General features: G+C 39.1%; 1 protein-coding gene across 2 annotated transcripts; it reads left to right on the top strand.

Annotated features, from left to right (window-relative positions):
* Window positions 1–1,677: 1,677 nt before the first annotated feature.
* STEAP1 (STEAP family member 1) lies at window positions 1,678–13,210 on the top strand. 2 transcript variants are annotated; one of them, XM_024577283.4, is made up of 5 exons: window positions 1,678–1,795; window positions 7,035–7,143; window positions 9,144–9,614; window positions 10,197–10,361; window positions 12,651–13,210. In XM_024577283.4, the coding sequence occupies exons 2-5, from the start codon at window positions 7,063–7,065 to the stop codon at window positions 12,906–12,908; spliced, it is 975 nt and encodes a 324-aa protein (XP_024433051.1). In that variant the 5' UTR covers window positions 1,678–1,795; window positions 7,035–7,062; the 3' UTR covers window positions 12,909–13,210. The 2 variants fall into 2 exon arrangements, with proteins under 2 accessions (XP_024433051.1, XP_053782603.1); XM_053926628.1 differs by lacking the exon at window positions 1,678–1,795 and adding an exon at window positions 1,862–1,973.
* Window positions 13,211–15,656: the final 2,446 nt, after the last annotated feature.

Genomic DNA, 15,656 nt, shown 5'->3' with positions numbered 1-15,656 from the left:
AAGGTCAAGTTAAAGGAGTTCATCACCACCAAGCCCTTATTGTATGAAATGTTAAAGGGACTTATCTAAGAAAAAGAAGATGATCAAAAATATGAACAGTAAAATGACAAGAAACTCACAGTTATTAACAACCGAACCTAAAAAAAAACAAAACCTAAGCAAACAACTAGAACAGGAATAGAATCACAGAAATAGATATCACATAGAGGGTTATCAGCGGGTAGGGCAAGGGGGGACTATGGGGGAAAAGGTACAGGGAATAAGAAGCATAAATGGTAGGTACAAAATAGATAGGGGGGGTTAAGAATAGTATAGGAAATGGAAAAGCCATGGGTCATATATATGACCCATGGACATGAACTAAGGTGGGGGAATGCAGGTGGGAGGGGGGTAGGGCAGAGGGGAATAAGAGAGAAAAAATGGGAAAATTGTAATAGCGTAATCAATAAAATATACTTTAAAAAAAGAATTTATACAACTCAACACCAGAAAGACAAACAATCCAATTAAAAAATGGACAAAAGACCTGAATAGACACTTCTCCATAGAGGACAAATAGATGGCCAATAGACATAAGAAGATACTCGACATCAGTAGTCAAATTAAATACAAATTAAAACCACAATGAGATATCACCTCACGCCTACCAGAATAGCTATCACCAGTAAATCAACAAACAAGCACAGGTGAGGATGTAGAGAAAAGGGAATTCTCATGCACTGTTGGTGAGAATGCAGACTGGTAGAGACACTGTGGAAAGCAGTATGGAGTTTCCTCAAAAAATTAAACATGGAACTTCAGTTTAACCCAGTGATCCCACTTCCAAGAATGTATCCTAATAATCCCAAAACACCAATTCAAAAAAATATATGCACCTCTATGCTCATTGCAGTGTTACTTACAATAGCCAAGATCTGGAAACAGCCCAAGTGCCTATCAGTAAACGAGTGGATGAAACAGCTGTAGTACGTTTACACAATTATTACTCCACAAAAAAAAAAAAAAAAAAAAAAAAAGGAACGCTTACCTTCTGCAACAGCACAGATGGGCCTAGAGATTATCATCTAAATAAAATAAGCCAGTCAGAGAAAGACAAACACCATGTGATCTCACTTATATCTGGAATCTAATGAACAAAAAACAGGCATGGATACATAGAACAGACTGACAGCCTCAGAGGGGAGGGGGACTGGATAAAAGGTGGACTGGATAAAAGAAAGTGAAGTTTTTAAGCAGATATATGTACACATGCATATATTTGCTTATCTATGTATAAAACACATAGACACAGACAACAGTGTGGTGTTTGCCAGAGGGGAAGGGTGGTGGGGGTAAGAAAGAGACTGTTTAGGTCGATAGGCTTACAATGATGCAGTGTGCAGATAATGTTTTATTGAGTTGGACACTTGAAACCTGTACTGCAATAAATTCAGTAAAAAAATAAAGTGGGCTAGCAACGCTTTAAAATAGTCTATCTCAAAGGGTGACCTGAGCGTGCTTCAGCATAACCTGAGAATGCGTAAAGGGATCTCAGGCGTGTCTGAGTGTCGGCGGGCGGGTCATATCGGTGTTCTAGTGGGCCTGCGGTTGATACACGTTAATGTTCGAGAACCATTGCACTAATGTTCAGTATTTGGGAGATAAAAGAAAGGCGAGCAGTGGGAGGACGTGTAGCCTGCCTCAGGCAGAGGACCCAGATTTCTGAGAGACGGCGGGAAAAAACCGGGCAGCCAGGCTGCAGCAGAGGGGAAACCCTAAATTTGGCGGCTGGGACCTGAGAGGATAGCCATCCAAGGTAGGAGCCGTGGGAACGCGAGGAACCGGGAGGTGGCGCTGCACCGGTGGCGGACACGGGGGCGGGGTCTGCGGCGAGAGAGCAGGCTGAGCCCGCTCCGGCGCCGCGTGGAGCTGGTACCCCCCCGCAGCCGCAGAGGCCGCCGGCCGCTCTACCGTCAGATCACGTCGAGAAGCGGGTGAGTCCCTTGAATCACGCTGGCTCGCCGCTGGCCTCCCGGCTGCGTGGATCCCCGCGAGGCCACGCCGGCGCCCAGGCTCGCGCGGGCTGCAGCGGGCGGCGAGCCGGGGCAGACCCGGGCAGCCGCACAGCTCAACCCGCCCCCTTTGCGCCGCTCCACGGCGTGCTGCCTCCCAGCCCCGTGCTCCACGGCACGGGGCCGGTCCAGGGGCTGGGAGCCAGGGACTCGCAAAGAAGCTTTTTCGCCGGGGTTTCAGGGGCTGTGGCGGACTATGAAGTTTGTCCTTAGGCAGGGTTCTGCTGCAAGTTTGCCAACTTGGCAAGATCGCCACGGGTTAGCATCGCATTAGTACGCGGTGCTTAGAATCGCGCGGCTTGTCTGCAGGTTTCCTAGTAACAGGAACTTTTCATTTGAAGCCCTTGGAGTATTAGTCCTACTCTTCTACGATCCGGATTACGGTTCAAGTTCCCTCCAAACAGTCGATCAAGGTTTTCTTTCTTTTTGTCTTGGGTCAATTCCACTGGAGGGGATTTGTAGAGGTAAAATTTACGAACACTTCCAAATTTTTTCCTCTGTTCTTTTTGTATATGTGTATATCAACATCCTAACATTTAATAAGATATCATCTCATTTAGCATGGAATGTTAAGTGCGGGGAAGATACAGTGCTTTAAAACAGCCCAGTGAAGAAAAACATCTCCTTCACGTAGTTAAATGTGGCGACAAAAGTGTATGCTTGGAAGTATAAGTTTGGAAATGCAGTGCAACCACAATGTGTTCCAGGCATTGAGTTTTTGCATATTCTGAACTCTTCAATATAAACAGGAGTCAGTTGGGCTGTGTCAATATTTATCAGGAACATGAAGTGAGCCATCCTTTTACAGCTAAATGGAACACTCACATGAAAATATTATTTGCTTTTTAACAGGGATGAAAGTTAGAGAACTTTGGGTCAAATTCTGGAGTTCCTAATGTCTGAACAGTGTGCTGTTTCCTGTACATTTTTTTTCGCGAGATTTTAATGTAGAATTTAAATTACATGGTTAATGTCTGATGGAAACCAACGTATTTATTTGACTGACATTTTATTTCCTTGGCTTCTGGGCACAAAGTTGACTGTGGGTCACACAGTCAAAAAGCTCCCCCACTGCCCTGGGCTGTGCCTTGGCTTTGCTCTTCAGACTGTGCGTAAGGGGCCCTCGGTCAGCAAACTGCCGACTTGCTAGATGCCCCAGGACCAGATCTAGAAGAGAGCCCTCACTCTCCCCATGCCACCGGCAGTCAGAACCTTCATCTTCCTTTGGGATTCATTACACAACCATGCGGTTAGTCTTTGAAATATCTGCCTTCCCTTCCAGAGTTGGACGTTTTTGAGAGCTGAGGTTTCATCTCACTTAACTTTGCATTCCCCCTGCCTGACGTTATTTACGCTACAGTTAATGAATTAATATTGAATAAGTGTGTATTTGTATGTTATCATCTTTGCCATCCTGCAACTCACAGAGTTAAAAATATCTAAATAGTGTGAATTATTTCTCGTCTGATTACAGTAGATAAAAATTCAATTCCCAGACCCATATGCACACCCCAGATTATTCTATTTATAATATTGGCTAAGTCACCAAATGATACAGAATAATACTTCTTAGGGAAAAATACCGTTAGCTCCTCCAGAGCAGGCATGAAATCCCACTTATCTTTTCCTCTTCAGTGTCTATCATGGAGTTGAGTTCATAATACTTGATAACTGGCATATACTTTATTTTTTATTGTATTTTTTGTTACCATTTAGTCCCCTTATACCCCCCTCCCCTCCACAATCACCCCACTGTAGTCCATGAGTCCTTTTTCCTTTTTGCTCAATCCCTCCACCCCCTCACTAGCTGTCATCTGTTCTCCATCTGTGAGTCTGTTGCTATTTTGCACATTAATTCAATTTGTTCATTAGATTCCCCATATGAGTGAAATCATATGGTATTTGTTTTTCTCTGACTGGCTTATTTCACCTAGCATAATGTTCTCCAGGTCCAATCATGCTGTCACAACGGGTAAAATTTTCTTCTTCTCAGCGGTGAGGGACAAATACCATATGATCTCACCTTTAACTGGAACCTAATCAACAAAAGAAAAAAGCAAACAAAATATAACCAGAGACATTGATATTAAGAACAATCTAACAATAGCCAGAGGGGAGGGGGGAGGGGAGAGTGGGGGAAGGGTTTTCAGGAGCTACTATAAAGGACACATGGACAAAACCAAGGGGGAGGGTGGAAGCAAGGAAGGGAGGTGGGTTTGGCTGGGGTGGGGCGGGGGGGGTGGGAAATGCAGACTACTGTAATTGAACACCAATAAAATAATTTAAAAAATTTAAAAAGACAAAAACAAAAAAATATTTCTTCTTTTCTACAGCTGAGTAGAATTCTATTGTGTAATGGCCCATAGTTGTTGCATTACTCATCTACTGATGAGCACTTGGGCTGCTTCCACATCTTGGTGACAATAAGTAACGCTGCAACGAACATAGGGGTGCATATGTTGTTTCAAATTAGTGTTTTGGGTTTCTTCAGATATATTCCGAGAAGTGGGATAGCTGAGTCAAAAGGCAGATCCATGTTTAATTTTTTGAGGTATCTCCATACTGCTTTCCACAGTGGCTGCACCAATCTTCATTCCCACCAACAGTGCAAAAGGGTTCCCCTTTCTCCACATCCTTGCCAACACTTGTTGTTTGTTGACTTATTGTTGATGGCCATTCTGACAGGTGTGAGGTGACATCTCATTGTGGTTTTAATTTGCGTTTCTCTGATGATTAGTGACATTGAGCATCTTGTCATATGTCTTTTGGACTTGTGTGTGTTCTCTTTGGAGAAATGTCTGTTCAGGTCCCTTGCCCATTTTTTAATAGGATTGTTTGGTTTTGGGGTGTTGGGTTTTGTAAGTGCTTTATGAATTTTGGATATTAACCCCTTATCAGATGTGTCAACAAATATGTTCTCCCATTCTGTGGGTTGTCTTTTTATTTTGTTGATGTTTTCCTTTGCTGTGCAAAAACTTTTTAGTTTGATGCAGTCCTCTTTGTGTATTTTGATTGGCATATACTTTACACAGAACTTTTTCAAATGCCAATGTTATAAACCCAACTCAAACTAACTTAAGGGAAAAAGGGAACATATCAGTTTGCATAACTGAAAAATTCAGAATTTAGTCTCTGAGACTCTAAATACTTAAAATATACCCCCAGGACTCTTTTGTGTCCCTATTTCTTGCTTGTGCTCCTGTATTTGGGTTTTGTTATGTTCGGTTAAAGACATCTTTCTCCTTACAGCATGCAGAAGGAAGCATAGTAGGTTTCTATCACCCCAGCTTAAAATGCTAGGCACATCCTCTTTATCTTCACTTCCATATGTAAATCTCAAAGAAGGACTCTTCCTGGCTGAACAAGGGTTGTGAGCCATCTCTAAACCAATCGATGTGATCAAATGAATGGAGAACTGTGGTTAGCACAGACTAAGTCATACGCCCGCCTCTATGGCCAAGGTGGGGGGCCATTTCTCCAAATGGAGGAAATGTTTTATATAATTTTCTTAAATGGGAAAAGAAGGTGGGCAGACCAAAACAACAAATATCCTCAGCATGAATGTTATGAAATTTCAAAATAACTAATATAAGGAGAATGTTCTCAGAGCACGTCAGCAAAAGCAAATGTTGGCATTCTGTAAATACGGCTCTTCTGTATTCTTTGTGAAGATCAAACCTTTAAAAGTGTGGACAGTGTTTGTAAGTGCTTTAAAATATTCCTGAAAACAACTTCCCACTTAATGAATGATTATTACAGGTGATCTAAAATACAGAAACACTTGGAATCTTTTCTCTCAATCAAATTGTTATATATCTAATCTGCTTTTTTTCACTGAATTTCATTAAATATTTACAAATTGGCATTGTATTCCTCTGGAAATAAATTTAGACAAATAAAAACAGTGAGTTTTATTATGACATTATGTTTCTCTTTCCTAAAAATGTTACTCAAGCCTGAATGAGGATCTGTGATGGGTGTTAAGGAGAAGATTCCTTTATAGGGTAAGAAGTTTGACAGAATGAATTTCCACAGGGCTGACCAGGATGGGGTTCATGTCAGTGACTGAACACAACTCAACAACCCACATCAGTGGAAATATAGCAGCAACTCGTGTTTTACCAACAAAAACCAGCCTGCTAGTACAATGGGAAAATGACTCTGAAAATGCCACCTTTCGGTCCTTTATGCTACTATCGGGGTTTACCTTACCAAGAGTGTCTACTTTGTTAATTGTCTGAAACTCAGAATACATTTACCCTTAAAATCATTTCATTATTATTTCAGATTCTAGTGTCAACCCCAAAGCCTATAAAATACAACTTCCAGAGGTATAATAGTATATCGGCTAACTCCAGCCTCTATTTGATAACATTGTTACTCTTAGAAAAATGAATTACACCCTGGCTGGTGTGGCTCAGTGGATTGAGTGCCAGCCTGCAAACTAAAGGGTGGAGGGTTTGATTCCCAGTCAGGGCACATGCCTGGGTTTCAGGACAGGTCCCCAGTAGGGGGTGCTCAAGAGGCAACCACACCTTGATGTTTCTCTCCCTCTCTTTCTCCCTCCCTTCCCCTCTCTAAAAATAAATAAAATCTTTAAGGAAAAAAAAAAAAAGAAAAATGAATTACTAGTTCTATTGACCTTTGACAGGAGTTGGCTTTCCTCTAAATGAGCATCTGGAATTAAATTCCCCAAAATAAAAGGCAATGTCCGACCCTTTGAATTCCCTATAGAAACCTAGGTCAGACACTGTACTGCTACTTGGACAAAGTAAAGCAGTTGCTATGGACACTGGGGCCCTGGTGTGAGATTCTTACAGATTGTAATGTGAAGTTAAATGTGTAAATCAGTCACCAACTGTATTATAATTGCACTTTATCTGCCCCTCTAGACCTTATATGAGTAAATTGTTCATATTGCCCTATCAAACAATAACGTAAAGAGCATAGACTTGAATAAGATAATTATTTTTATTTTCATAGGTATCTGAAGCCATATTTTATAGAATTAATGGAAATTCGACAAAACATCACAAACCAAGAACTTTGGAAAATGAAACCTAGGAGAAATCTAGAAGAAGATGATTATTTGGTAAAATAATAATAATTAATTAAAACCTAAAAACACAACTCAAATGCTGTTCTGTAGCTCATAGTGCTGTTAAAGTGATTTTTCACGTTAGTCTGCTGATATCTTCACTCTGATTCATGCCGCTGATGCTGTGGTGGGTGAAGGGCAGTGTCATAAGGAGAAAAGTTACACCTTGACTGGCTGCCATGGACTTAGCTGAATAACCTTGAATGAGTCACTGAAAATCCTGGGTCTTGGTCTATATGTAAAGTGAGACAGTTGGGCCATATCATCTCCAAAGCCCTTCCGATTTTTTCTAACATTCTTTGAGCGTTTCCAAAGAATCACTAATGCCCATATATCAGCAGTTTTTCAAGCCCGTGTTTTTTTAATAGGTACCATGGCAGCTTACCAAGAGATCATCAAGTTAATTATTGATTCACTGTTTAACCAAATAAATTAAATTTTAGAATAAGAATCAGGGGTCCTACCTTTGCCCCACTCAAGATGAAATGTTTCTGACGGCATTATTAACTGAAAAAGTGTTGGAAATTTTTGGTTTCAAACTTTTTACCTTCCTAAATGATCTCAACTGCAGTTTTAACAGAAATTATTTATTTTACCTTAATTATTTTAATAAGCAAAATAATTAAGATATCATAAGCACATACTCTATAAAAATGTGTGCATAAAATAAAACCATTTTCGTGACCCAGAGAAATCCCCCAGTTTATTGGGGTTCACACACCTCCTGAGACACTTAGGAGCTGCCTTTGTGTGGGCCAAAGCTATTCCTTTAAAACTTTAGCTGTGCCTGAAAAAATAAAATAAAGTAAAATAAAATCATTTTTAATTTTTACGTTAACTGTCCTACTAGCTGTTTCATAATTCTTCACCTTTAACCAGCAAATGGACCTCAGTTGATAGCTCCCAGATAGCTTTGACGTGAAGAGATGACAGGCGCTGTATCATGCTCCACTCCCGTCTAAATGGAGTCATTGAAAAAGCATTGGATGGAACAGTGATTTATACTGAAAGTAAAATTTAAATGGGGAGAGGTCATTTTTCAACACCAAGAATTACAGAGAACTATGTGAAGTAAAGTTACCATGCATAAAATGAGGAAATGAGTGAGGTAATCACTAACATTTTGAGCATTAAAATGTTAGGGTTCTATAAATAGAGCTAGCTATAAAAAATGAGGAATAACGTATTAGGTGAGAAAGTAAATTCTTTCATCAAGTAACACAATATGAAACACTGATATAATTTCTCATTTTGAGGGTTTTTTTTTTTACAGTTTGCTGGTATATCAGTCAATTGAGGAAATGACAAAATATTCAATGTAACCTTCTTTTGTTCCTACCTAGAAAACAACTGGGTAACGTATTGTAACTTTCTCAGGAAATAGATTATTCCTGTGGGATTCAACTTCTTATACAGCTTTTGTGCTTCTAATAGACTATTTGTCTGCCAGCATTTACACAAATGAGGTATTGTAGAAATATAAGACTACATGACAGAAATTACAGACTTTTTCTTTCAGTAATGACTATTATTCCTTATTCTGTACTGGAATTAATGAAGAATTAATTCTTCATTCTTTGCCAAGAGTTACCCAGGAAGCAATAAAAATATTTAAAAACACAGCTGTTAAAATTTATGTTTTATTATTTTTACCAAAGAGTACTAGATTTTTTGTTTGTTTTTCAATTTTAGTTTCCTAGTTGCATTATTCTGGATCCTTTTATGCTTTAGGATAGAAACACGGTGGCCTGTGCTTTAGTGGAGCATGTATTTATTTTGAAAAATGAGTACCAGAAATTAATGGAGAACCCGAGCTTAGCTACGTGAGCCTGTGATCAGTGTTACGTTGACTGTGCCGTGTCTTCAGCTGACCAGTATCCGAAAGCAGGGTTCTGAATGTCCTTTTGTACTGATAAGCACAATGAGCAATCAGTAATTAGTTTAAGGAAATTCCATTGTTCAATTTTAAGATGTTTGTTTTCTTTTCTTTGTAGGATAAGAACTCAGGAGAGACCAGCATGCTGAGAGGACCTGTGCTTTTGCAAAAGCTTCAGCACAAACAAGAACTCTTCCCAGAGTGGCGCTTGCCCATTAAAATTGCTGCTGTTGTATCGTCTCTGACTTTTCTTTACACTCTTATGAGGGAAGTCATTCAGCCCTTTGTAACTTCCCATCAGCAGTATTTTTATAAAATTCCAATCCTGGTCATCAACAAAGTCTTGCCGATGGTGTCCATCACCCTCTTGGCACTGGTTTATTTGCCAGGTGTGATAGCAGCAGTTGTGCAGCTTCGTAACGGAACCAAGTATAAGAAATTTCCTCATTGGTTGGACAAGTGGATGTTAACAAGAAAGCAGTTCGGGCTTCTCAGTTTCTTTTTTGCCGTACTGCACGCACTTTATAGTTTATCCTACCCCATGAGGCGATCCTACAGATACAAGTTGCTAAACTGGGCTTATCAGCAGGTAGGATAACGAGACTGACAATATCACTAAACCAGAAAAATCTAAGTCACCTAACAGATTAACTCTTTGTCATGTTAATATCAATACCTCAAATCCCTGTTGAAACCCTGTGTTGAGCAAGTAATCTGCATATTTTAAATGTTTTATTATTCCATTGGGGCTTACTTGTATAGTTTTGCATTGAGCAATTTATTTTAAGCTGAAAATAGTAAACGGTAACTTAATATAAACAATTATTTTGTTCATGGACAGGGCAACATTTCCATTTTCTACCAACCTCACACGATGACTTTTCAATGCTGTTTTTTCTTATTTTCTGCTTCTTTACCATACGTGCATGCACGTTACAATTCTAATCATTCAAACATTATTATGTAAATAGGTTACATCAATGTTGCATTCAGGGACAGTGATTAATACCTCCTGTGTCGATTCTTTTACAGGAATGCAAACACAAGTTCTAATTTTGTACAGGCTCCTAGTTATCAGGCCCTCTGGAGCGGCTGGAGGGAGTGTAGAAGGGGGTTCATATGCAGGAGCGAAGTGTTCTTTACATTCTTCCCTCTTTTCATCCTCTGGTAGGTGCAAGAAAATAAAGAAGATGCCTGGATTGAGCATGATGTTTGGAGAATGGAAATTTATGTGTCTCTGGGAATCGTGGCACTTGCAATACTGGCTCTGTTGGCTGTGACATCTATTCCATCTGTGAGTGACTCTCTGACATGGAGAGAATTTCACTATATTCAGGTAAATGATCCATAAAATGATTCTGTTCCCTCAGTGAGGTAAACCTTCTTGTTGTGCTTATAAAACCATCAAGTATATTGACTGTACCCCATAAAAAATAACACATGGTCCTGGCCAGTGTGGCTTGGTTGGAGCGTCATCCTGTAATTGAAAGGTTGTGGGTTCGATTCCCAGTCCCAGCACATGCGGGAGGCAACCAAACGATGCTTCTCTCTCACTTTGATGTTTCTCTCTCTCCCTTTCTCTAAAACAGCAATGAAAAAAATGTCCTCAGGTGAGGATAAAAAATAATAATAACTAACGGTTTTCTAATAGCAAAGATCCTACACTTGTTTCAATTAATAATGTACTTGTCTATCATTTTCCCTATTGCTGCGAAAGAGAAGTGTTTTCGACATAAAGGACCTTACTCTAAGGAAAATATTTCTAACATCTGTAACTTGTTAGACAATTTGCTATCCATCTAATAACTATAAATGTGATATTTTAGAAATTTAATATTTGATTTTTTTAGTTCCTCTAAAATACAAACATTCTTTTGCCTATTGCCTAATTTTATTCATGCCTTTTAAGTTACACAGCTCTGTACTATCCATAAAAAGTCATCTCTCCTTGAAATATGGAGTTTTATCTACCAAAGGTATTCTGATATATAATTTTAAATGCTTTTTCCAACTTACATTTTATGTTGCTTACTCACTTGAAGTTTCTCAATATTCTTGGAATCCAAACTATTTCAGATTTGCTAAGGTTAATCTCCTAGTAGTAAATTACACCCTAAAAAGTTTTATGTGCCAGAATTCACAAGCGGATCCATGGTGAACAAGAATCAAAGGACTAAACTTAATTAAGTCATAAGCACTACCAAGATTTCTTAAATTACATAGCTTTAGCCTGTATGGGTAGACACCTTTGGAAATTCCCTCAAAATCAGACATTCCCCACTATCCTTTCTGCATGTTCATACATATACTCCTACCAGCCCATTATCAGGACATCTGATGAGGCTGAAAATTATGTCTTCATCTGAATTATTCAACGTGGCTTAGAGATGGTGCCATATTTTCCAGGTGCAGTACTTGCTGATTTTGCAGGTTCAGCCTGATAGCCGACGGAGTTCTGTGTTCCCAAGTACTGTCCATCACACACGTGCTGAACACCACCTTTCAAATCTAATCAGGAATGCAAGCACTGCATCTGGATGACTGAGCCCATTTCACTGTGTGTGCAAGGCATAGCTCATAATAAGTATACAATACACATTTGGTAAATTTAATCATTAGCCAGTCACATGTACTTTTCAATAACCTAAACATTTTTCATTTACAATCCAAGAACTGATGACTCTCAGATTTATGTGGAGATTTATATCTGAAAATAGAGACTTAACTATTTGATTATAGTCATGGGGGCTTAAGAGTACTTAACTGCTGACTAATTGTGAGTTGGATTTGTTCTGGCAGATTAATGACCATTCCCAGTCAGTGAACAGAAGTCAGAGTTTTCTAGAAGAGCTACTGTCAGGCAGCCATAAAATTACTTAAGTGAACAGCTATTTTTAAGCAACTTTATCTGGATGGTGCCGAGTATCCCAGTAAAAGCTGAAATTTTTCTTCACATTTTCATATCTCTCTGTTTTGTTCAAACATTGAAATAACTGTTGGTAATTTTTCCACTTTATCAGAATGTTTGGTTTTTGTTTTAACATAGGCCAAGCTCATACACTTCAGAATTCACATACCAAAATCAGAGTCAATCACCTTCACAATGAATAAAAATCACAGACGTCAAATTGATTTTTGCTCTAATCTTCAGTCAACCCAGCACTATTTATTGAACACCTGAAATGCACAAATCGTGTTGATTCCGTAGGGATCCTGTGCTGAGTAAAACAGAGTCCCTGATTTTAGATTTCTCTTGATAGGCAGAATTAAGACAAGTGCACAAGAGACAAACCATCACAAAATAGATGTCATAAAAGAGATGAACAGACTGTGGAGAATGGGAAAACAGTGTTGTTGATGAGCTGAATCTGAAAGGAGTATGGTTGTGAATTTTCTTAACTTAAATAGCCTGGAGACAAAGTCATTACCCAAAAGTAGGGGTAAGGCGAGGACACGTAAAATAGAATGGAAAGATGTGAGTAGACGTTGTTGAGAAATGTCATAGGAAAACAATTACAGATGAATGGAAGAATTTCCAAGCAACGGAACAGATCCATATAAGGTAGGATGGAATAAATTCTTATTAAACCAATCTTTACCTAGAGAATTTTTTTTTGTTTTGCAGAGCAAGCTGGGAATTGTCTGCCTTCTCCTGGGCACAATACATGCATTGATTTTTGCCTGGAATAAATGGGTGGATATAAAACAGTTTGTATGGTACACACCTCCAACGTTTATGATCGCTGTTTTCCTTCCGATTGTTGTCCTGATGTGCAAAGCCATACTGTTCCTGCCGTGCTTGAGAAAGAAGATACTGAAGATTAGACATGGTTGGGAAGATGTCACCAAAGTTAATAAAATTGAGATGTCTTCCCAGTTGTAGAATTACTGTTTACAACATTTTTGTTCAGACTTTCTATATTTGATCATAAACATTTCAGATTTGTATTTGTTTAATAAAATGACCACTGAGGGTCTTAGTGTCTTACTTTCTGAGTGATGAGTTTGAAATATGTATATTTCCCTTCAGAGTTGATTCAAAGCAAGAAATAAAATAATCCTCAGCATATTCTCTATGTTCAGTAAAGCTAAATAATCACATCTGAGTTGTCAGACTGCATAACATTATTAATAATAAAAGATCTTGAAATACCAGTACTTACTACTTATTAAAAGGTATCATGAGCCATGAAAAAATGTATTATCTGAATCTACCATACAAGTATATCTAGTGTTGATGATTGTTGTTAAAGAACTTGCATTGTCCTGTAACGGGGTGTGATTCAGGGAACATCTCACTCAAAATTCCACAGATTATGTCTAGCACAAGGAAAGCAACAGAATAATTGCAGATACACAGGCAAACAAAATGAAACTCAAGCTAGTCAGGAAAAAAAATCAATTCAATTTTCTCCATCTGAGATATGCACCACTCAGTTGAATTTAGCTTAACACCCTGGCAAAAGTAGTCTGTGAAACGGTTCCCCAAAGAGCACTCCCTACATCTACTCTCAGGACTCTAGCCCAACAATAACCACAACCCCTCTCTTTTGTATGGGTAAAGCATTTATTGTGACTGAAGGCAATAGAGCCAATGGTACAAATTAGGAAAAGCAAGTAGTAAGTGCATTGAGTGGGGTCCAGTTTTTTTGTTCTATTATGAAGGATAATTATTACATCAGGGCTAAGAAGCCTTCTGGAGTATAAATTTGAATTCTATGCACTATGGGGCTCAGATATATAGAGACTTGTCTGCAGCTATTGAAGAAAGGAGTCGTGAGTAGCACAGAAACAGCAGACAACAGTGCCCTTGAGAAATAAATCACAGGAGAAAAAAGAATCTAGGGCTTTTAGAAGTGCAAACCAGATGCAGCAAGGGGACATAACTATAGAATCACGTAACTAAGTGTGACATGCACAACCAACCAGCTCTGAGATGCAGCAGCCGAGTACCTGCACTCTCACCTGCATTGCAAGATGGCAAAGTGTCAGCATCTCCAGTAGTGAGGGGAAGAAATCAAGTTTTAACCTTCCTGGAACCAAGACATCATACAGGCTGCAGTATGGGAACAGGGTTCCAGCCAGAAGTAGTACTTCAATGAAGCTTTCAAGGACAACAGCTGGGTTCTGGCTTGGTTATTGGAATCCTGTCTCTGTTAGCCGTTGTATTAACAGGCCTATTCTGAAACACAAAATAAACCCTTTGGGTAATTCCCAGCAATAAGAGAAAGTAGACTTAACAAAGGCCTTGGAAGTAAAGCATAAGACATCAAGATTCAATTTGTACTCATAGGCTGTTGAAAACTAGACTGTCCACTGTGTATCTTTTCTGAAATTTATCAATGGTTGTGTAGTATTTTTATAAGTAGAAGTCTTAAAAAGAACAAATATGTTTTGGTATAAGCTTGGATTTCCTTTTGTTCACTCAATAAACATATATAGAGCACCTCCCATATATATACCAGACCCAGTGTTAGAGGATATATATCAAGATAAAAATGACCTAGTCCCTACTCACAGTCTCAAAGCGAAGACAATTCTAATACAGCAATGGATTCTAGACTTACTGGTATCACTAAAGGACAAAATGGGCAGGTCTATTTCAAAGGGCTAAGTTAAGAAAGTGTGAAATTGATCCAAAATAAGAGGAACTATTTGGACTGGACTGGGTATTTAAGTATAAGTAGGAGTCCTTCAGATAGAGTAGAAAGATACGTAGCATAGCGAGCAACATGGAGGTATAAAATGCTGGGATGAAATGTGTTGGAAGGACTGAAGTCTTAGAGAATGTGAAGGAAATACCAGATCAGGTGAAGACACAAGCCAGATAGATCAATAAAGTCATTCACTGACACAAAACTAAGTTTAGACTCTGTTTCGGGGAGTGGGGAAGCCACTGCTAAAACTCTAAACAGGAGCTTAACATGATCAGATTTGCATTTTAGACCTTTCTGTAGACTGTCCTAGAGACGGATTTGATGGTGGGGGGCTAAGGTGGAAGGCTGAAAGAATGAGAACACAATATTCCAAGACAAAGACAATAAGTTCTTAAATGGAGGTCGTAACAGAGGGGATGGATACAAGAGTAGAGCTAATATAATATGGTAGAGGATGCAATGTCTATGAATTCATGGCCAATAGATTATGAGGAGTGAAGGGGAAAAATCATTTAGAATGGGACATCTAGGTCTGTTAGCTTGCATGACTTACAGAAATGCCATTAAGTGCAACAGGGACTGCTACAGGAGTGGCAGATTTTCTAACCAGGACAAAAACAGACTGTGTGTATGCTGTTTATTCGCAATAATCTCAGTTGCTAAGGGATGCAGTGTGTTTTTTTTTTTTCAGCATATACAAATTAACTATGTAGGCATGTGGTGTAGGGCAGTGGGAAGCAGAAACAAGGTGTTGCCCCTTTGATTAGATTATTTTTAAAATAAAACTCAAGACAATTAACACAGTTGTGGAGAACAGTCGCCCAGCGTTTCCCTGGAACACAGCGGACAGCACCTAGAAAAACTGCTGGCCAGGAGTCAACGCCTTCCTTCCCCAGACAGCCTCCTTTTCTGCTCAAAAGGAAGTTGCTTGGACGTTTTTTGTTTGTTTGTTTTTTAAAGCATTTCCTCTATAG

This window comes from Desmodus rotundus, chromosome 6, assembly GCF_022682495.2.
Source record: "Desmodus rotundus isolate HL8 chromosome 6, HLdesRot8A.1, whole genome shotgun sequence".
NCBI lineage: Eukaryota > Metazoa > Chordata > Mammalia > Chiroptera > Phyllostomidae > Desmodus > Desmodus rotundus.
This window is presented reverse-complemented; position numbering and strand designations above follow the sequence as displayed.